Genomic DNA, 21,949 nt, shown 5'->3' on the forward strand with positions numbered 1-21,949 from the left:
ACTACACTATGTTTCTGAGGCTCTTCACTTGGAGACAAATGTTCTCTTTCCTGGCACATTTACAAAATAAGAATCCAGAGAGCGTTTGTGAGTGACCAGGAACTATTAAAACAACATGTATTTCTGGAACAGCTGATGGGGTTTGAGTACAAGCAGCAGATACAGCAGTAACACTACAAGCCAGCTGCCAGAAGCGATCTTTGCTCTCAGTAGCATCATGCAGAAGTTATGAAACAGGCTAACATGCATGCTCAGATGGGACAAGCAGGGAGAGAATTAAAGACTGTTTTCAAGTACTGAAGCTGATAGTAAATGGACTAGGTTTTTCCATTCCATCTATTGCAGGAACATGCTTGCAGGAAAGTAATTGTGTTGTGGAAAGTAGTTTGCAGCAGCTAATAAAATGCAGAATGTTAAAATGCTGATTCAGTCTGTATCTGACTGCAGTGTGTGCCAGTCAGACACTCGAAGATTTTTTGCCAATGTATCTGAAGCAGTTCACAATGAAACAGGCAGTGGGGGATGCCCCCACTCCTCCAGTTTATGAACATCTTCAACAAACTCACCTGAAAGCCCCCAAGCTCTAAAAGACGCTGTGCTTCATGTATTAAGAGAAATCCTTACGTATGAAGATGAGGTGGCTTGGAACTGAGAAAAACAGGCTTTCCCAGTGTCAGGACTCAGCCACTCCTTTTCCCTAAGAGGCACCTTGAAAAATTTATAAGGATTCAGCTCTTCCGATCTAACTTGTTGGAAACAAGGAATAGCATTTACAGAATATAAATGTTTTGGGGTGTTAATGTCATCTGCTCTCATCATACTGCAACTCATCAGTGTTTATTAGGAAGGAACCTGTATTTTCACCTACAAAATAAAACCAAAAAAAAACCAAAACCAAAAACAACCCACCAACCAACAAAAACAAAAAACAAAACAAAAACCAAACAAAAAAACCACACCAGGTTTTGAAGCATCCAGAGCAAACTGGAATGTGTAACTCCAACTACAGCCCTAGTATAGCCTCAATAAAGTCAATAGGATTGCACATAGGCTTAGGGAGACCCAAATGATCAGTTAACTGAGACTAGGGCAACAGAGGTGACATGACACGAACAAAGAGCTTCACTACAAAAATATTACATGCAAGACAGGAGTTTCCTTTTATCCTCGTATCGCCTTCTAGTTTGCACCAAAACAGGACAGTCCAATGCAGCTGGATTCCTATGGAATTAAGCACTTTGTGATAATGAGGATTTAAGTTTTCATAGTAATGAAAACCTGCCTGCCTAATATCAGTTATTGAAAATAAGATTAAATTCTCGTACTAGAGTACTTTGGGACTGCAGCTGAGCCTCACAGCAAACATGTCCTAGTGATGTCCCCAAGCATCTTCTGAACTTGCTGCATTGTGGAGGACTGAGTGGGATGGTACATGAGAGGCTTCAGGTAAGTCTCAAGCAGATGCTAGAGCCTGGTCCAAAACCTATTTACATTAACGTAGACATTAAAAGTAGTTTCACTGGACTTTGGATTAGATGCTAAGAGGAAAACTGGTGTTAAAGCAAAGCTGAGCTGGCTCACCTGACTTACCCCCAATTTGTAAGGCTGTACTCCCAAAACAGTTGTCTAAATTCCCTGTCTGGTCTAACTTAGATATCTGCTTGTCGGGGTACCAGATCTCCCTCTGGAGGTGCTGGCAGGCACCAACTAATTTTTTTTACTCCATAAGGGGCTCAGGCATTTGCTGTAGGGTTAATTCACTAGGTGCCCGAGTGAGACTGTGCCCTGTTTCAGTAATGGCCTGCATTTTCTTCTCACCTGCCTTTGCTGTGCCTCTGATTTCTCTCACATACAAACTGACCATGACAATGCTCAGCTTTCAGAATATGTATGAGGATTAACTTGTTTATGCTGCAAATCATAGAAGTCTGAAGTGCTGTGTTAGTACATGAACTAAAAAACTGCCTCCACTCCACCAAAGGCAAACCTACTGCTCCTGTTGATTTCAGTGAAGACACGATGGGATTCCTGTGGATAACCATTTGCTCTCCCCCTTCAATGTTTTGTTGAAAATAACAATAATATTTTCCTCTAAAACTGAACACAGAGTGGGCAGGGGGGCATGGGGGCAATGGCTATCCTGTCTCCCTCCACGCACCTAGCCAGAGAACTTGTGCCAAAAGCCCTCTCAGCCAATGTGACAGTAAAGGAGCATGTGAGGATGCAGGATACTGCCCAAAAGGTGGCTCATGCTTGGTCCATCACTCCACGTGCCACTGGGAATAGAAATCACCATGCCTTCCCCAGCTTAGCCTTGTATTTGTGGGTGTGCCTAAGATAAAGGGACAGCCTAGAAAATACCAGTCTTGTAAGAAATAATTTTTAAGTCCCTCAGGTAAACCTCTCTTTTCAGTTCTCCATGTGTTTTTTCTGAGTCTTGAAAACTGGGAGTGCTCTGCTATGACTAAAACACATGCCTGATGCACTGAAGACTTCTTCCATGCATCCAAACATGCCTTACTCCACACCTGCATGTTCACAGTACTGTATGCAGTAGGGATGTAGCGGAGGCAGTCATAACCCTATTACCTTCACTCACTGTCTCCAAGGCACTTCAGTGATGTCCACCGCAGGAGCACATGCCAAAGCAACTCACTCTCCCTGAAACTTCTGGGTTTGCCACTATGATGTCCTAGTGAAAGCAGATGAGAAAAAGGCCGTATAGCTATTTGACAGCCCATTCCTGAACACTAATCTAATGTGATGGATTAAGCTAATCTTACAGATTCCCTGCTTTCTGGGTGTCCCATAACTTTTAAAGTCCACCTACTAGAAATGCAAAAGGATGTCATTTCCCAGGGTGCTTTATTAAGCTATTAAAAAAAAAAACAAACAAAAAAAAAAGAAATTTGAAAGAAGGAAGAACAAACTAATAAAAAACGATAGTCAGTTAAAAGCAATCTTTAACAAAACATTTGCTGAGGTGGTAATAGCAGCATAATCTCTCAAGTATTAGGAAATGTATCATGTGCACCAGTAATACCCAACAGGAATGAAACTACCAGACCTGATTTGAAGGAAAAAATCTCTCTACTACATTTTTTCTAGGTATTTCTTAATTTCTCAAATTTTCAAATTCCTCATTTCCTAAGGGGATGTTTTCACCAGACCTAACCACATTGGGTTCCTCCCTCATCCCTCCAGCAGACCCTTGCCTTGGGCTCCCTCTGCGGGGACCACGGCGAGCCGGGCTCCTGCAGGGTCAGAGTCCTGTGCTCAAGCCAAACCCATCAGGCTAGCTTTGTGTCATCAAAAGCGTGATGTGAGCAGGGAATGTTCTTCAGCTCTCATATTTATCCCCCCAATTCAATGTTTCTGAGCCTCTAAAGCTGTCTGTTCAAGGCAGCAGAGAGAATCCTGTTTGGCTGACTGGAGCTAGGTAGCTACTAGTCAAGACAGGTGAACTCTATTCAGAAACACAAGGGAAGAAAAGGGATGTACATTTTGATGATAAAGCCATGGCAAACACACACTGTTCTGCAACTCTTTTTCTTGGAAAATACCTGAGGTTGCCAAGGAAGGCAGTTTAAAATTAATTAATTTAATTAATTAATTAGAATTAATGGCTTTTTCATTTTGGGTTTTAGCACCTTAGGTAGCCCAGGAAGTAAAGGTGACTTAGGAAAGCTGCTCTGAAATGAGCTGTCTGGTTTCAGGACAGAGGCACAACTCTTCAAAAGAAAAAAATCTTGCAGAGATCTATTTATCAATAAAATATTTAATAAACTTATCTGTACAAAATATTAAAAAGATTATTGAAGAGTATACAAGAATACTTATTTAACAAATATATACTGCTATATAATATATTCAAGAAAATATAGATTGCTGTTTACAGTTCATTTACAATCCCATATGTACAATCTATTTAAACTTTAGAATACATACAAACAGTGCATTTACACCATCACTTACAGAGCTATCTTCTTTAAGAGATATTTCACACACTCAGACCTGAAAAAGCTGAACAAATACATGGATAGTTTAGAGGCACACACAGGGATATGAGTATTGCTTAAAAAATTTTAACTACTAGAGATACAGCTACTGGAAATGCAAGTCCTTTTTCAGTTTCCTTTCTAATCAAAGAAAAGAACATATAAATAAAACCATGACTGACCAGCAGAGAGGCTCATTTTGTCAGAGGAGCTCCAGATAGTGTTGACTTGACTTCAGAAAAAGAGCATGCAGTGATGGGATATGCATGGACGCAGCAAATTGGATCAACAAGTTGGGCTGACGTTGCTCCTGCCTGCATCTGAAATGAGGAGCACCAAGAGCAGAGCAGGTCTTTCCTGCATGGACATGCATTCAGTTCTTGTGAGCAGCATCTCCACCAGCTTTTCCAGCAAGGAGCTGCAGCGCAACATGGAGCTGGTCACTCCAGGTAGGCAAAGCCCCTAACTACTCCTCAGGTTGCAAGAGCTCGATTTGCAAAGGCACTGCGCAAATGTGGGTTTGACTGAAACCCATGGGAGCACTGGATATTTGGCACCTCAGAAACTCAGACCCGTCTTTCCCAGTGCTATATAAAAGGTCAGTTACTCACAGTACATCGGATGAATGTAACCAGGGCGATCGCCTCCCTCTCTGGCCAAGGAGAGGATTTGCTGCCCCTACAAAACGCCCCATCCCCAGCTGATCACCACCTACACAACCCCTTAACTTTGGCACCTCTTCCAGGACGAAAGCCTGGCCCCTCCATGTGCGACCATCCCTTTTCCTGGCCTGTGGATGTTATTTCATGCTCTACTGCTGACAGCTGAGCTCCTGTGAGCCCCTTGGTGCCCAGCAGTTCCCAGCACACAGCTGGCATGCAGCTCCCTGGGATGACCAGCTTTGGAACAAGGCAGCCCTAAACTTTGCCTCTATTTTTTTCCCTCCTGCTTCCCTCCTCTCTCTTCACCAAGGCAGGATGGAGGAAATGAATGAAATTCTGTGGGGAACGTTACCATCTCCCCAAAAACTGGGACCAAAACCAATGCCACAGCTCTCAGGAAGGTTCTCATTCCTCTGATGGTGGAGACCTGGGTGGCACCAGCATAGGCCAACACCACAGCAACCTGGAGGGGAAGGGAGACCCGAGCCCTTCCACCTTCCTTCAGAAAACCACTTGAGCCTGTGACCTGTTGTGAGCAGGTCCTCTCCTCCCATTGGCTTCAACCCTGCCAGACCTGTCCCCTCACTGTCCCCTGCTCGAGGGCACAGGCTGCACCCCAGGCTCCTATGCTGAGACTCAGCCTTTCCTGCCCCACTCTCCCCCCACCCACCGAACACCACAGCAAGTCTCCGTGCTCCCCATCCTGAAAACCTGAAGTATCAGCACAAGTACCAAAGCAGAAGAATGAGCTCACAAAATGTATGAATGAACCAATAACTGGTGATGACAGAAAAATGAAGAGCAAAACCTGCTGTAAAAACAGTGAAAAATGGCTGGGTTTCGTTTTCAGCCATTTCTGGGAATGGATCGAGCTTCGGTTTAAGATTTTTCAGTATCGACCTCCATGAAAACTCTCTGCTGCCCAATGCTTCCTCCTCTAGTCCACTCAGCCAAAAGTTAAATGCGGTGCACCAGCCAGCCCGCTGGTATGCTCCCCACCACCACCACGTACATCAGGCTCCCCTCCAACACGGTGAGTTCAGGGGGCTGCTCAGATACGTGTGCCAGTAAAAGGAAAAAGCAGCTGCATGGCTACACATCTTGAACTGCATCCTTCGAGATGTAGGGTGGGGTCCTTGGTCAGTGGGTTACACCAGCAGGAGTTCCTAACTTTGGTCGTTTTTCAAAGGCCCAGAATGCTTGCTGATAACTGATAAGGATAATTGATTTTCAGAGACATCTTTGTGCCTCTGTGTACCTTGCAACATGCTGTACTAGGAATAAAGAGCCTTAAAAGACCGAATGCAGCTGGTTTTACCATGGAAGATGTAAACCAGCTCATGACAAAATTCATGGTGTCATGCATATATCAGCCTGGAACATCTTGCTTTTTTACCAGCCATTAATTCAAAGACAGGAAAGGCAGAAAATCTCCCCCCACGATGCAAGGTCACAGGCTTGTGACTATCAGTAACACCCCATCCATGGGACAGCTACTCCCAACTCCTCTCCCTGATGTGTTTTTGTGGAGGACGCACTCCAAGTAGTAAGGCATGCTGGTATGCTCTCATGCTGCTACCCAGCATCCTCATTCGGACCCCCTGTAGCTGTAAAGGGATCCCCCATGCTGAGGAAGCTGCTCTGATGCCAGTGGGACACACACGGTCTCTCCATCTGCTGGTCATGGTGACTTCAAAGAAGAACCATGCCACTCTCAAAGACCAGAGCCTGGTTTTGCCCACACAGATTTTTCTGCCCACTCACCTCCCCTGAGGGTGATGTGAAGGGTGAAAAATCCACGCCGCAACTTCAGCTTCACCAAAGACAGGGGGGACAGCAAGCAATTTGGTGGAACTGCCCAACCAAGGTCCAAGTGTAAGCCTTTTGGTCTGACCATCTTTCAAATCCAGTGGCACAGCCCATTTCATGACAAGCTCTGTGCAATACCCAGACCCTCACTGCCGCTGCCCCACGCAGGTTTTTTTTCTCCCTGCCACATGGCTGTGCTGCCCCAGTGCAGACAAAAGAGAAGGCACTTGTATTTCAGGGCTCACTATGTGCTCGGCAGGAAACCATGACATTTCCCACTTGGTTTAGTCCAATGTGAGTATAAGCTGAATTGGTATTTACGACATGTCTGTCACATCAACACACATCGTGCTTTTTGATGCGAGTAACTGTAGATGCTGCTATCGCAGACAAGCACATCAAGCCAAAGCTCACAGCAAAACTGTTAAGTCTGGAGAGCAAAGACAAAGGCAACCCACCAGCACCCGTGCTCCGTTCCACTTGCCCAGCTGTAGCCCCGTGGGATCTGCATCCCCAGGGCATCTTAAAGTGATGCCCCAGCCTCTCCCATCTCATCCTGCCTCATGTGCCTGCTGTTGCATGGGGTCCAGCACAGGTGACTCTCCCTAAACACATATGTTCGGGTTTGTGGGATAAGGGCTTAAAACTGCCAACAGTAAAAGGAGTTGCTTGTTCTGCAATGGGAGTGTGACCAATAAATCACTGCAGACCTACCCAGTTTTCTCCAGTAACAAGAGCTGTGTAATCAAGACATGAGTTAAAATCCATATGGTGCAAATATACACAGAAGTCGCTGGCACGCAGACTTGAGCAGAAGGCTCAAGGCTTGGGGTTTGCTTTTAATCGGAAGTGGTGCCTTTCCAGTCTTTTCCTTATGGGTACGCCAAGCACCAGAAACAGCCAAAGAGGACATGGCTTCATCTGCCAGCACTGACCAGAAGCAAGGCTGCTGGGATCAACACAGCTAGCCAGGACAGAGATGCTGCAAGCCTGAATCAAGCCCTTCTCCATATGAACGTCCTTCTCCCTGCCAGGGGATTCTCATTTCCCTTCTACCACTGGATGTGAAGTATGATGTAAAAAAAATAAATAAATAAAGGGGGGGGGGGGGGGGGGATGTTATACAATCACTTTGTTTTAAGAGAATTAAATAAAAAATTATTCCTTAAAATAAAAAATGAAAAAGGATAAAATCTGTGTTTGCTGGGAATTATTTCTAGGTCAGAAGCACCCCTGGTCATCAGGCAGTTAAACTGGGCATAAAGCCATTTTTCTTCGGACTGTCCCTGCTATGGGACTCCACTGGACAGGGGGCTTCAGGACACAGAGCAGGCAGTGCCTTAAGCACAGGCTTTAGTTTTATAGAGCTCAAGGAGCCCCAAGGCAAGGCACACACACCAGTCCTGTCCTGACCGGGCGTCCTTCCCCAAATCACTGGTGGGGGAGACAGTTAAGCTTACATATCTAAGTCCTCTTCAAATGCTTAATATTTCTAGCTTCACTGTAATTAAATCCTGCAGATAAAAATGTGCTGAAGGTCAAACAAATCCTCCAGGAGAATATACTCTGCATGGAAACTGGCTTTTTTAACTGGAAAGGTCACATAAATACTGTAGATTGTGAACCTAAAATTATCCATTAAAAACACTCTGAGTCCACTGAATTCATATTTGTCCATGTTCAGTCTCTAGTCTCTTATTTATAATGCTTACATGTGCCCCAAAATCAGCTCAGGCAAGAGGTGACCGATCAGAAATACACTGCTTCTGGACCATTCCTATGGCAGAGGGTGATGCTCTGCGGAGGACCAGCTCCAGGGTTGGGGTACTGGACTGGGCTACTACCACCCTGCAGACGATGCCCAGCTTACCTGCCTCTGAAGGCAGGAGTTACTCCTCCCTGCCCTTTGAAGATACAGCCCCCCATTGCTCCCCAGTGCAGCAGGGCTGCAGCATCTCAGCTGTGGGAACCTCCCTGACCACAAAAGGCTTTTGCACGTCACCAGGGCCTCAACACTTCCATTTGCAACGGCTCTGGTGGCTGCTGCCCAAGCCTGATCCAACTGTCTGGGTGCAAGCTCTGAATCTGCCTGGGGATGGAGAGGCAGCCCTTGCAGCCAGCACACAGGTATTCATAATAGGAGGACTAGTGGCTTTTGCTCTGGAAATACTCCTCCAAGAGCAGTGAGCAACATGAGTGCCAAGTGCTGCAGTCAGTGTGCTTGCCCAGGGGGGAGCAGCACAGTTACTCACCAAGAGCCCCAGCCCCACTCCCTGCCAGCCTTGCCTTGCTCATAGTCATCGTCCTGGAGCAGTCCCAGGTGCTTCCCTCTCCTGTCCCCTTAGGCAAGCAGAGTGTCCAATGCCACCCTTCACCCTCCCGTTGTCCTCCGGAGGTTGTTTGACCAGGAAAAGAGCAGATGCTTTCTTAAAAGAGTGGCTGGTTTGGTCACCATGGCGGTGTCACCATGGGTGTGAATGCAAAGGGCCACACTGCCACTGGGCTCACCCTGGGTGGCTGAGGTTTGATGTCCCACCAAACATGCCTGTTTAGGGAGAGGTACCTGCAGCCAGGAGAGCCAGGACTGCTTCCCACAAGGGCAAAACTATGGATGGAGTTTCTGCCAGCCGTGGCCTCTGCACCGTCCCCAAATGGTCCCCCACACACACTTTTATCATAGCGCTCCAGGTGATGAAACTGCAGTGACTGAGCCACAGGTTTTCTCCCCAGGGCCAGCAAAGCCATCGTGGGGTTCAGGACAGAGCCCCAGCAGCACACAGCACCCCAGCACTGGGGTCCTGGTAAAACATCGTGAGACCCAAACCATCACCCCGCTCTCCATCAGCCATCTCCAGACCTGAGGTGGGTGACATCTATCTATCTGTCTGTTCATCCCCTGCAGCTGTGGCTGAACAACAGCCACAAGGACCAGGGTCACTGGCATCAGCACCCCCTCAGACGTGGTCCCACAGGAGCAGGTCTCAGGCCACTCGTTTGGCCAAGACTCACAAAAGCCACCAGGTGGATAGAGCTGCCTATAACTTGCCTGGATTTGAACTGCTCACGAGCTTCTACTGCAAACACTTGGAGGAAGGGGAGGGGGTAAAAGAAATGAAAACATAGAAAAAGTTGTCTCAATAGTGAGAAAAACTATCAAGCAACCAACGGCAACAGAAAAATTAGGTACTTTGAAAGCCTGGTAACTTTATAAATGACGTAGCGTTCCTAGAGCAAGCAGCTCCGGTGCTGCTTGTGCCAACCTCCTTCCCTAACCGCCTGCGCTAAAGCCAAAGGTCAAAGGAAAGCCTTGAGCCCTCCCGCCAACCCCTCCTCACCGCTAGTTGCACCTCGCCCCCCACAAATGCTGACAGTGAGAAAACCCACCAGCACAGACCTGATTCTTCCTCACCCCTGCTAACCTCCACCTGTGAACACCCCCTGGGTATGGGTACATCGCACTTAATATATATTTACATTCATGCTGAGGTAGGGAGCCAGATTTTCCTCTTGGATACGTGGATATAAAGCCAGAGAAGCTCCGCAGTTGTCAAGGGGGTTACACAAGGCATACGGGTACCACACTTGCTCTCCTGAGTTGCCAATGGCCACAGCCTGAGGATGCAGAGCAGACCTCAGCGGGGTAAGGATGGAGGGGGGCTGGGGAGTTCAGTCCTGCAGATATATATATCACTGTTATTGATGGACATGGTTTACTCCCTGCTGACGTACTATTTTTTTGAAGGGAGGGGGCTGTTGGACCCTCACTGAGGCTTTCCCAACCTTTGAAATCATTTGGATCTCTGTAGAGTTCTTTGAGGTGACACCCTCTCTGCCCTGGCTAGGTTCAGCCCTCCCTAGCAGAACACCCCCAAGATGGAGGACAACTGGCTTTATATAGAAAAAAATCCCACGTTTTCTAGCATGAAAACCCCCAAAAGCAAGCTACCATCACTAATGAACACTGATGTTTACACACCTTGACCACCAGTTTAAAAAAAAAAAAAAAATCATCAAAAGCAGAATCTGTGCAAATACATCTCTGGTCTAAGCCAACCCAGCCATGAACCTGAAGTTCGGTACCAAAAGCCACCAAGGTGCAGCAGAAATGCTTCCCAGCATCCAAAATACACCTTGGCATCGATGCCAGCCTTCTCTGCTTTAAAGGTACAATTTATGCTCAGCTCCTGAGTTACAAAAATCCCGTAGCCGTTTCAGCATGGGTCAAAGCACCCACTTTAAGTAGCAGTCTCTGAGGATGGCATTCAGCCGTTTGCATGGGAAACATCTGTTCCCAGCAGATCCAGGCTCCCTAAATGGAGTGGGGAGAGGCAGGCACACCGGGCAGAGACAGAGCTCACTGGGGAATCGGTGCCAAAGGAAGGTATGGTGGAACTTAGTGCTGTTAGACATTATTTGGGAAAAGAAGAACCCGAGTGAAATCGCTCTTCCCCAGGGAACTCGGGACATTTGCTTCTCTCCAAACACACTGAGGACAGCTGTGTGACTCATGGGCCTGATGCCAAGTGCCTAGTGTGCCTTGGAAATGGGGTTTCGTGCAGGAAAGGGAGCGGACTCGCCAGCCAGTACCTCCTGCAGGACATCAGCAACAGGGCCAGCACTTCGAACCATACGGAGCCACGGCATCCCCAGCTAACACCTTCCAGGGCCGTTCCCATCCCTGCTGAGAGCACAAGCTCTGCTTCAGACCTGACTCTCACTTTAGCCTCCAGTTATGGGGGACTTCTTCCCTGTCCCCGACAGAGTCACAAATCTCTCCCCACTGCAAACAGGCATGGACCAAATTATTTCAACCTGCCACAGCCACGGGTTCTCCACGCCCTGCCTTCCCCCCGGGGTACATCCTTCTGACTCCGGCAAACCCAGGGCAGCGATTTAAAGGCAGCCAGAAAAACTCCTTTAACCCAGAGAAAAGAGTGTTCCCACCTCCCCTGCACCCCACTGCCACAGCCGGAGAGTGATGCTGGCCCGACACCTCTGCTGCAGCCACCGCTCTGGTCCGCCCCCCAACCTCGAGACAATTTTGACCAGACCTTTCCCAAAACCTTTGGGAAAGAAGGTGTCAGCTCAACTTGGGCAAACCAAGCAGACCAGGTGGAGCTCAGTGGCTGAGCGGGCATTCCCTGGGGGCTCTGCCAGGCTGCGTCCCCCTTTCCCGGGGGGAAGCAGGCAAGGCGCGGAGATGGCAGCAGCTCCAGGCAGGGAGCCCAGCCTCCCACCACAGTGCATCACCCCCAGCTGAGCCTGCGGAAACCCGGCATGGGTGGTGGGGGTCACTTTCTTTGAGGGGGCCCAGGAAGAGGCCAACCTACAGCCTCACTGTCTTGGGACAGGGCAGAGGGGGCATCCCCCATCCCTCCCAGGCTTATGGCCAGCACGGCCCCAGGAAGACAGGGGACACCTGCTGTGAGCTTGGCTTTTGGAAAGGCACAGACCAAAATGTGTATGTGTGTGTGTATATATATATATATATATAAAAATTTGTATTTATATATATAAAATGGGGCAGGGCTGCTGGGTGGGGAAGAGCAGGGTGGGGAAGGGGAGAGCTGCAGAAGTTGCTACCTGCAGCCACACGTCTCCACGACCATGTCCTCATACTGTTTGTAAACCACATTGTTCCCAGAGTCTATGTAGAGGATGCTGATGGGGCTGAGCTTGGAGGGCACACAGCAGCTGGGGGGAGTAGACTCTGGGTCCATGGAGTTCATCAGGGTCTGGATGATGGCATGGTTGGTGGGCTCCAGATGGGAGCGCAGGGGGAAGTCACAGACCCCCTCGCAGTGATACGCCTCATAATCCAGGGGGGCAATTATCCAGTCGTCCCAGCCCAGCTCCTTGAAGTTCACGTGCAGGGGCTTCCGGCTGCAGCGGGTCTTCGCCTTCTTCCCGTGGCCTCTGCCTCCAGACCGGGCAGGGATGGTGGTCCGTCTCTTCCTCCGCTTGGGGTATGCCTCCTGGCCAGGATCAGGGGGCTCTAGGAAGGGGGGGCTGCCCAGGGCCTTGATCTTATCCCGGATCTCCTTGAAGAGGTTCTCCTTCCTCTGTGTGCGGGAGAAGGCCACAAGCAGGGCTCGCTCATGGGGCTGTGGCCGGGGCTTGCTGAAGCCCAGCTGCCAGGGGGGCAGGAGCCGCCCCGACTGATCCGAGACGATCCTCAGCAGGAAGCACAGCAGCTTGCCCGAGAGAGACCTCTGCCTCTGATCCCGCAGGGCTTCCCAGACATCAAACACCTCCCATCTGGAGGAGCCCGCATCCAAAATGTCTGCAGCCCTAGAGTCCAGCAGCTGGGGCTCCTCGCCATCCCAGGCTGGGCAGGTGGAGAGGAGGAGGTGGTGGAAGGTGCCTTCAGGGGACAGGGCCAAGCTCCGGTTCTCAGGGAGGGAGCGCAGGACCCGCAGCTCTGCGCCTGTCACCTCCTCTGCCTCGGGCAGGCTGGAGATGTCGAAGAGGTATCGCTGCTCAGGGGCAGATGGGGAGGCATCTGGAAGATATAAAACAAAAAATAAAATAAAATAAAAATATATAAAACCCCAACAAGCTGAAGCCAAGCTCTGATTACAGAGGCGCAAGGGACACAGAGCTAACGGGGCAGATGATTGCTGAGCAGCAAGGCTTGCTGAGCAGCCCAGGAGGGACAGCCTGTGTGCCCTGTGTCAAGGAGCATCACTCTGGCTGGAGGCACCGGGGGGGGGGGGGGGGGGGGGGACGACACGGGACGGGGGGGGGACGGGACGGGGGGGGGACGGACGGGACACAACAAAAAACCAAAAAACCAGGAAGGAGAAGGCAGAGAGGGAGGGAGGAATCAATTCAAGCAAGTGGCTCCTCATCAGCACTCTTCCCTGCGTTCTGAGAAGGCTTCTGTGGCTCCTCCCGGGTGTTTCAGTGCCCACAGCTGCATCACTATCCTGTTTTGACACGGAAGTCCCATCTGAACCTGCACAGTACAGCCCCATCCCCAATCAGCAGGTTGTCACCACCCCCAGCCCCCAGCCCCAGCCATGCAAAGTAAAATGCTGTGAAAAAATCTCATTTTCCTTTGCAGGCAAGCACAGGCACACATGTCAGGGAAGCAGATGCTGTACCTCGGGGTGTCTGACAGAGGCATTCCCAGGAGCTGAAATTGAGCCCAGCTTGAATTTGTCACTATGTTTGGTGGATCCAAAGCCCAAACACAGACTCGCACAGTTTCTGGCACTGATTAAATATACTCAATGTGAATTAAAAAAAAAAAAAAACAAACAACCAAAAACAAAGGAGGTGGAGTTGGGGAGAAGAGATGAATGAGTTCTGGGAGGGTTGTTTTTTATTTTCTCCCTCTCTTAACAAGAAATCTGATCCTGACATGCTGCAAACATTGCTGCTGTGCCCAAGTCCCTCCAGCCCGCTGCCAGCAGAGCCCTGCCCGACACCCCCGTGCTGCAGCCCCCTCCTACGGGCACTGCCGCCGGGCTGCAGCCTGCACCGCCCTCCAGGGAGGCAAGATTTTTCTCCCTGTCATTCGTTATTATTATTATTGTTGTTGTTACTTTTGCTACTATTATTATTGTTATTATTGCTACTGTTATTATTATTACTGTTATTGTTATTATTAGTTTAAAAGCAGATCTAAAATTGCTGTGAGGAGCAGATAAGGAGATCCCTTTGAAAAGTTCATCTGGTTTCGTTTTGCGCTGAAAATTCCCAGGACCTGTGCGCAGTTTTCCGCAGGCTATCCCAAGCCGGGCACTACCCACCCTCCCACCGGAGCATCCTCCCCCCCCCGTTCCGCCTGGCTCCCCCGCCGTTTCCCCACCAGCTTTCAGCAAAAACCTCCCCGCAAAGACTGCAGGCAGGATCCGACCCCTGCTGGGCTTGGGGATGGGTTTGGGGAGCTGCGGGGGGCTCCGCACCACCAGCCGCCGCTCTCCCAGCCCGGGGCAGCCGGCGACGGGCACGGGGGGAGGCTGGGGCTGCTTTTCACTTTGTGTTTTCATTTTATTCGATCGGGATTTTTTTTTTTTTCACCCATCCGACTGAATTTCGTCGGCAGGGCGCAATGTATATGTATGCATACATACATATATAAATCGTTAAGTGCATATACCTGTTTATTGCATTATTATCATTAGATCCGCGGGCATGAAGGGGGCAAAAGAGAGGGAAGAACGAGAAGGGGCCCGCGATGCCGAGCTCAGACGGCGGGGTCGGCGGGACCTCCGCAGCCCAGGGCTGAGCCGCCCCTCACGGGGCACCGCGCCGGCTTCGCTCCTTTCCCAGCCCGGTCCGGCCCGGCCCGCTGTCCCGGGGAGTTTCTCAGGCTGCAAAGACTCTGAAGAGGCTTCTCCCTGCCGGTCCCGGGGACGCTGCCGCCAAACCGCGCCGCACACCTCGGGCGCCGCTCTCGGGCAGCGCATCAGGTGGCAGGAGGTGCCGAGAGCTGCCCGCACCGCTGCCCGCTCTGCCCCAGCTGGGCTGCACCTCGCACCCCGTCCCCAACCGCATCCTCAGCTCCGACAGTCGTCCTTGACCCCGACTGCATGCGCAACCCCATCGCCACCCCCATCGCTCAAGCACAGCCTCATACTTCCCTCCATCGGCAACCCTCTTCCCCAGCTCCGGGCACAACCCCTTTGTCATCCTCATCACGACCCCGTGCCCGCGCGCAGCCCCCTTCCCACCCTGTCCTCACCCCCATTTCCACGCTCAAGCTCCTGCACAGCTCCATTCCCGTCACACAACTGATGCACGGCCCCCACCCCGTTAAGCTCCAGCTGCATCCCCGTGCGCTACCGCATCCCGTGCAACCGCCCCGGGAGCAAACCAACGCACGACCCCGCTCCCCGCACCCCACCCCCTCGCACGACCCCGTGCCCAGACCAACGTGCAAGCTCCATCTCCGTGAGCAGCCACGTCCCACAACCCATGCTCCAAGCCACGCGCAAACCCTTCCCCATCCCCAAACCCACGCAGAAGCCCGATCACCACAGCCACGCACGAGCAGCGGCTCCATCCCCGCACAACCCCGGCTCCATCCCCAAACCCATTCCCAAGCCCCGTCCTCAAGCCCAAACCCACCCACATGCCCCCGCCCGACGGCGGGGTCCCGACGGGGCAGCCCGCCCCTGCCCCCCCCTGCCCCGCTGCGGGTGCTCCTCGGCGCTGCGCGGAGGGATGCGCGTCCCGCACTCACCGCTGCGCGCCCGCTCCGCGAAGCCCGTCACCGTGTCGGCGCGGCGGCCGGGGGCGCGGCGGGCGGCCAGGCGCTGGTAGAGGGCCACCATGTAGTGGTGCGGCACCACGGTGCCGTTGCGGAGAGCCCCGTCTCTCCGCGACGGGGAGGAGAAGGGGGAGGCGGCGGCGGCGGAGGAGGAGGAGGAGGCGGAGGAAGGCGCGGCTGCCGAGGGTCGCTGGGGAGCGGCCGCCGACGGGCCGCGCACGGCGGCAGCCTCCAGCCCGCGGCGGAGGCGGCAGGCGCCCAGCAGGCAGAGGCAGAGGGCGGCGGCGGCGGCGGCGCGGAGGCGCATGACGGCAGCCCGGTGCTCGGCGCTGTGCTGCTGCCGCCGCCGCTCCCCGCCCGCTTTTGAACATCGTCTTCGCCCGCCGCCGCCGCCGCCGCGGCCGCCGCCGCCGCCGCCCGCCGCCGCGGAAGCGCCCCCTGCCGGCCGGCCGCCCCGCCCCGCCGAGGCGCCGCCCGCGCCCCGGCCCCCGCCCCGCCTCCGCCTGCAGGTGAGACCCGCCGGGGCTCCCCCCCTGCCGCCCTGTGGGGTCCCCCGGCCCCGGCCTGCGGGGGCACCCGCCGCCCTGACCCGGAGGGCAGCCCTCCGCCCCTCCGCCCCGCGGCCCCGCGCTGCGCGGCCCCCCCAGCCTTGTCTGCGGGCGGGGGGCGGCTCTTATTTTTGGTAAATCCGTATTTTGGGAGGCGGCCGTCGGTCCGGGACTGGAGGGGGGACCCCGCCGCCTCCCTTTGCAGGGGCCCGAATTTCGGAGAGGGGACTCCCCCGGGCCGCAGTGGAGGGGCAGCCTTTACCCCGAATCGGGGGGTAACCCGCCACCCCCTGCTGGGGCGGGGGACCCCGATCCCCTATCGGAGACGGGGAAGCTTGGCAGAGGAACCGCCGCCCCCCATTTTGGGCGGGACCCGCCGCCCCACGTTGGAGGAGGACACCCCACCGCCGTTTGAGGGGCGGGGGCGACACACGGGACCCCCGCCGCGGTGTTGGAGGCCCCCCCCGCGGTGGTACCGGGCGGCGGGGGCAGGGAGGGGGTGCGGAGCGACCCGCTGCGGGGCGGCCCCGGGGGCCCGGGCTCCGCGCTGCCCCGCGCCTCCGGCAGCCCCGGTAATTCCGCCTCGGGAGACCGACACAGCCGCAAAACAAAAGCCCCGGCCGGGCTGCGGGCTAATGTTTTTCCCTTGCACGGAGGGTTTCCTTGGTAAAATTCAGATGTTTCCTTGGGTCTCGATTAAAATAACAAAGTGGGGTATTTACTAGGATGTTATTTCAAGTCTCTTAAGTCCCTGGTTATGTCTGTTGCGATTTCTCTGCAAATACAAAAACAAGTGCTGCAATGATTTATTTGAAGGAATGTAGGTGTTTGGCCAAAACAAACACGGCATTTTTTTTTCCCTCTACCCCCCACCCCACCCCACCCCCCCAAACAATCTCTTCCCATGAGCATTTGTCGCTGCAGCCTCTCGGATTTCTTTCTGCTGTAATTTTACAGGTGCTCTGTCCCAGTATCTCGAGCGGGTTTCATGCCAGCCAGCGGGTTTGCTCCATACGGCCACCCAGCGCGGAGCAAGGGAGGCGGCTCTCGGGACAACATCTCGAGAAACCCCTGGCCTGGCCCGGAGCCCTTGGCCCACCTCACACAGCACCTCCTGTTGCGTTTGCACGGGGCTTGCGCAGCCTTCGCACGGCGGTTGCGCGGCGGTTGCAAGCGTTGCGCGGTTTGTCCGGGGCCTTGCGCGGTGCCGAGATGCCACCACCCCGCCCAGCAGTTAGAGGACACCGGAGCTGCGGCGGGAGGCAGAGGAAGGGCAGGCAGAGGAAGGCTTCATTAACTGTTTTTCTTCCGTCAGCCTCTCATTAAATCCAGCCTGATGCTGTTCAAACACTAAAGGTCACTTTAAAAAAACATCCGACAAGACCTTCCACCCCCTGACATCTCACTCCCCGCCCCCGGACACGGTGCTGGGACCCCAGCTGGGTGCCCTCACAGCACCAGGGCAGGCAGCAACAGGGCTGAGTGCTCAGGGGACCCCTTCCTGAAGATGGGGAAGGCTGAAAACCTGCACCTCTCAATCCCACCTCCACCAGTGGCCCCAGACCCATGAGCCGTGCTCCTGATGCCTCCACCATGGGGTATGTCAGTGCTCCCTTCCCTGGGCAGCACTGGGAAGGGAAAAAAGGGTCAGCAGAAGGCTGGGAGGATGATGTGACGGGAAGGACTGCCAAGCTTTAGAAAATGGGCAAACAAGTCTATCCATAAACCTCTGGGTTTCTTGCAATGGTTTCTAGAGCCTCCTGCCTGGAATCCTTTCATGCAGCCAGTTTCATGGGAAAAAGTGAAAAGTACAAAAGCGGTCAATGCAGGCTGTGCCTGGGGCCACCCGAGCCTGTTACCTCCTCCTGTGTGTTGGGTTGCGTGTACCTGACACACATGAGGAACTCCAGGCTTCACTAAATTCCCAGAGACTGGAGCTGTCACTGCATTTTTTTCTGTATATTGAAAGTTAAAATCACATTGATGCAACAGACAGGTAGGCTACACTCTCTGGTTTTTCTTTCCCCCCAGTTTTTTCAACCCCAGACCAGTCACGTTCTCAGCTGCCAGTGTGGGCCGCAGGGCCAAATCCCTGCTTGGTGCGAGCTGCTGGAAGAGCTGAGCAATAGGTTCCTCAGTGGCGATTTGCACCACACCATCCTCGGCCCTGTGCACAGCCATCCCCGTGGCAGAGCAGTGCACTGCTGGGTGATGAGAGCTGTATCCCTGTCCTCACTGTCTGTAGGGACACCCAAACACAGGCACGCACATACTCACACAACCCCAAGCCGCACGTACACACATCTACACACACCAGGCACACATGCCCGCACCAGCTGGCACGCACACACACACGGGTACACAGACCCAAGGAGCAAATCCTGCCAGGCTATGACAGAGGGGAGACAGGAAATCCCACAGCTCATCCTCTCAACCACACAGCGCTTATCAAGGTGCTCAAGCACTGAGTTTCCCATCTGTTCTCCATTGCAGCTTCTTCTAAACCCTTTTGGGCTTTCTTGAATTTCCATCAGCCCAGCCCAGCCCAGCTGCAGGACCTTCCCAAGCCGCCCCAGCCCTGTGCAGCGGCACAGCAGCTCCTGCCCCCAGCCCTTCCCTACTCCAAGGGCAGGCTCCCTTCTCTCCCAGCGCAAACCTTTTGTGCATAATTTCATGCTGGCAAAGAGCCATCTTCTACCAGCCCCCTTCCAAAACCAAATTAGCACGCTGCTGCAGCAGCAGAAATTGGAGGGGAAAGGCTGCAGTTTTATTTTACAACTCAATTAGCAAGTTTATACAGAAAAAACACCCATATAACCAAGGGAGGTTTTATGTCCGTTCAGCTTCAACAGCAAATAGACTTGTTCCTCTTGAGGGTACTCCTAATTGCTGTGGGTACAGTGATGTGCCCATGGTGGCCCTCAACCAACATGGTGACACTGGCTCCAGCCCTGCACATTTGCTCCATCTCTCTTGGCTCTTACACTTTGCAAATCCTCTGAGTACCTCCAGTACGAACTGAAAAACACAGTTCTGAGACTGTCCCATCACTCTGTTCACTAAGTATTAAACAAATCAGAAGTCTGCTGGAACCTAAGATGAAGGGCCACATATGCCTCCAATACTTCCCTGAGAACCTGTCCCAAATAACATGGAGCCAATGGCTTATACACCCAGGAGAGATCCTGACTCCTGTACCTTAACTGCTTGCATGTGTCCCACCACAGTCTCTCCCTTCCTTCACTGACAGGCCCTCCAGGGCGGGTGTTTGGAAAGAAGGGGGCGGTCAGCTCACTAAGCCTGTGGGGTTTTTTACTGGGAACATTTTGGGGATGCTGATTCCTTCAGAATCAGGAAGGAATACTTCCTGCCTGGCTGACACTTGGGCTTGTCCCCTCTGTTGCCATCTCCCTCCCTCTGCTCCCTCTCTTGGTCCCAAGTGGTGCCCTGCTTGCCCTCCTGCATTGCCCGTGGTGGTTGGGGACCTTTGTGTGTGGAGCACTGATTCATTTCCATGTGTGGGGTTGAGTCCTGGGCATGGTGGACTCTCCTACCATGGCTGCATCCTCTTTTGCAGCTGTGGGCAAGGTCCCAGCCTGGAACTCTTGCCTGCCAGAGAGGGGTTGCTCTGCAGAGGGTCTTCAGCAAAGGAAAGATGTGGGCATCTGATTTAACCAGAACCCCATCAGCTGTGGAAGACCACTTCTCAAAGGAGGAAACCGAGGCAGAAAGGAAATCCTCAAAATTTCCTCAACCCCCCCCTCCACGTACCTGGTGTCATAGCCATGTTCCCACAGCCCTGTACCTCCACAGATGTTCACCTTGCCTGTCATCAGCACTTTTTGATGGAATGAAAAATAAACTGCAGTGACAAATCCCCTCCCTGTTTCGAAACTGGAGGTGTTTGTGGCTGTTTCCATTAGCTAAGCCAGTGGGGCTTAACCAAATTTGGAAGTCTTGAGCAAGTTCAGATTGGTCAGAATGTTGATGCTAGTGGTTATTTGGAAAACTATGTTTTCATGTAGTGACCACAAAAGAAGCTTCTTGTGGCTTCACTTAACAATGTCTTCTAGCGAGATGGCTACAAGTGACAGCAAGGCCAGCTCAGCAAGCAACCAAGTAACAGCATTGTTTTCATTCCGAATCATCCAGCAGCTCCTTCCAAAACTTGCTTAAACTGAAGCCAAGCAGACTTCTTTCTGATTGTCTGCATGGAGATCGCTAGGGAAGATAAGAAATCAAGGTACAAAATCCATGCATGAAACATCAGATGGGTTCGAAGGCCCCACAGGGCTGCTTTCCTTCAGGCCCAGAGAGCTTACGTCACCTCAGTCTGGATGTCTAAAGCTATGTTTGTCTCACATCACTTTCTATTTGAACATTGTATTCTAGCTAGCGGACAGGAGACTTATGGAAACGCTTTGCTGAGAGTTCAATCCTTCTGGAAACATAAAAGCTTTTTGGATTAGACTTTCCATTCCCCTCAGGGAAAATTGTCCTATTCAGCATCTGGTCGACAGGGTCTGGCATAAGCCACCTGAAGATAGCAAGTCAAAACACAGTTGAACACTCAGTCAATTTTGGGGAAAAAAAACCCACCAAAAAAACCAAAACCAAAACCAAACAAGAAAGAAAAAAAGCCCATTTACTTTTTGAAAAGTGCAGTCAGCAGGTAATTTGTCAATGCACCAAGCCACAGATGCCGAATAAGGGTGGTGCCTCACCCCGTGTCCTTATGGTGGTAGTCTAGGCTAGCATCTGGTTGGAAGGGGTGGGATTCACCTTGCTTCATTTTGGCTTCTTTCTCAGTCTAACTAATCACCTTCCTCCCATTAACAGTTACTGAAGGGAGAGCCGTAGCTCCAGAAAGTGATTCCTACAGCACTAACCGAAGAACTCAGCTGAGACAGCTGTTACAGACATTCTGGTCTTCTTGTGCAGAAAGACCTGAGTTTCCTCCCCACCCCTGGCTGTCCTGTGTGAGATGTCACGGGGGGAAGTGCTCTCCTACAGCTCTCCTCACAATCTGCTTCATGCTTCCTTGGTTTTACATGTTCCACACCTTTGAGCTCCACACAGTCCCTTTTTCTTTCATCAGTGATTTCCCAGATCATCACATTTCTCCCCAACTTCTTGTCCTGAAACTCCCACCCTCCTTCTGAAGGCTCTTCAGATTTGGGGCATATCAGACAGTTCTGAAAAGGAGACCTGGCTGGGAGAGCATCTGCCAGCAGGCACCCAAGGGAGCATCAGAAAGGGAACATTGTACACAGTACTTCATCCTGATCTTTCCAGTTCCCAGGAGACCCCTTCTCTACCCTCTCCCCACCCCTCCCCAGCCAGCACAGCTTATCATGGCTGTTGTGTCATTCTCGCCTCTCTGCCACTCAAGGCAAAGGATGTCTCCATACCAAACCCAAGCTCTTTGGTTTGCATCTCAAAGCAAATTCTAACCAATAACTCCAGCTCTGGCCCACTCCTAACTTTCTGGATGCAGGTGTTCACCACTATGAATGCGGAGGGAAGGTGGGGATTTTGTCCCCTTTAGGTTATTGTCCCATCTTTTGGTATTCTTTATTCCTTGCCAGACAGCTACCTTTGCTCTCTCATTCACATCAGTGCTCTTAACCCACATTTTTATTTTCCACTGCAGACAAGCCAAATGGAGCTAAACTCTGAAGTCCTTCTTCACAGCAGGACTTCCCAGTGACA

The 21,949-nt window shown here is 52.1% G+C and overlaps 1 protein-coding gene across 1 annotated transcript; it reads right to left on the reverse strand.

The window, feature by feature from the left end:
• Positions 1–12,013: 12,013 nt before the first annotated feature.
• On the reverse strand, positions 12,014–15,996 carry GDF7 (growth differentiation factor 7). The gene is made up of 2 exons (XM_037392668.1): positions 15,663–15,996; positions 12,014–12,971 (listed from the first exon to the last, which is right to left on the reverse strand). Exons 1-2 carry the CDS (start codon positions 15,994–15,996, stop codon positions 12,049–12,051), a joined length of 1,257 nt encoding a protein of 418 aa, XP_037248565.1. The 3' UTR covers positions 12,014–12,048.
• Between the last annotated feature and the right edge of the window lie 5,953 nt (positions 15,997–21,949).

This window comes from Falco rusticolus, chromosome 6 (genome assembly GCF_015220075.1).
Source record: "Falco rusticolus isolate bFalRus1 chromosome 6, bFalRus1.pri, whole genome shotgun sequence".
NCBI lineage: Eukaryota > Metazoa > Chordata > Aves > Falconiformes > Falconidae > Falco > Falco rusticolus.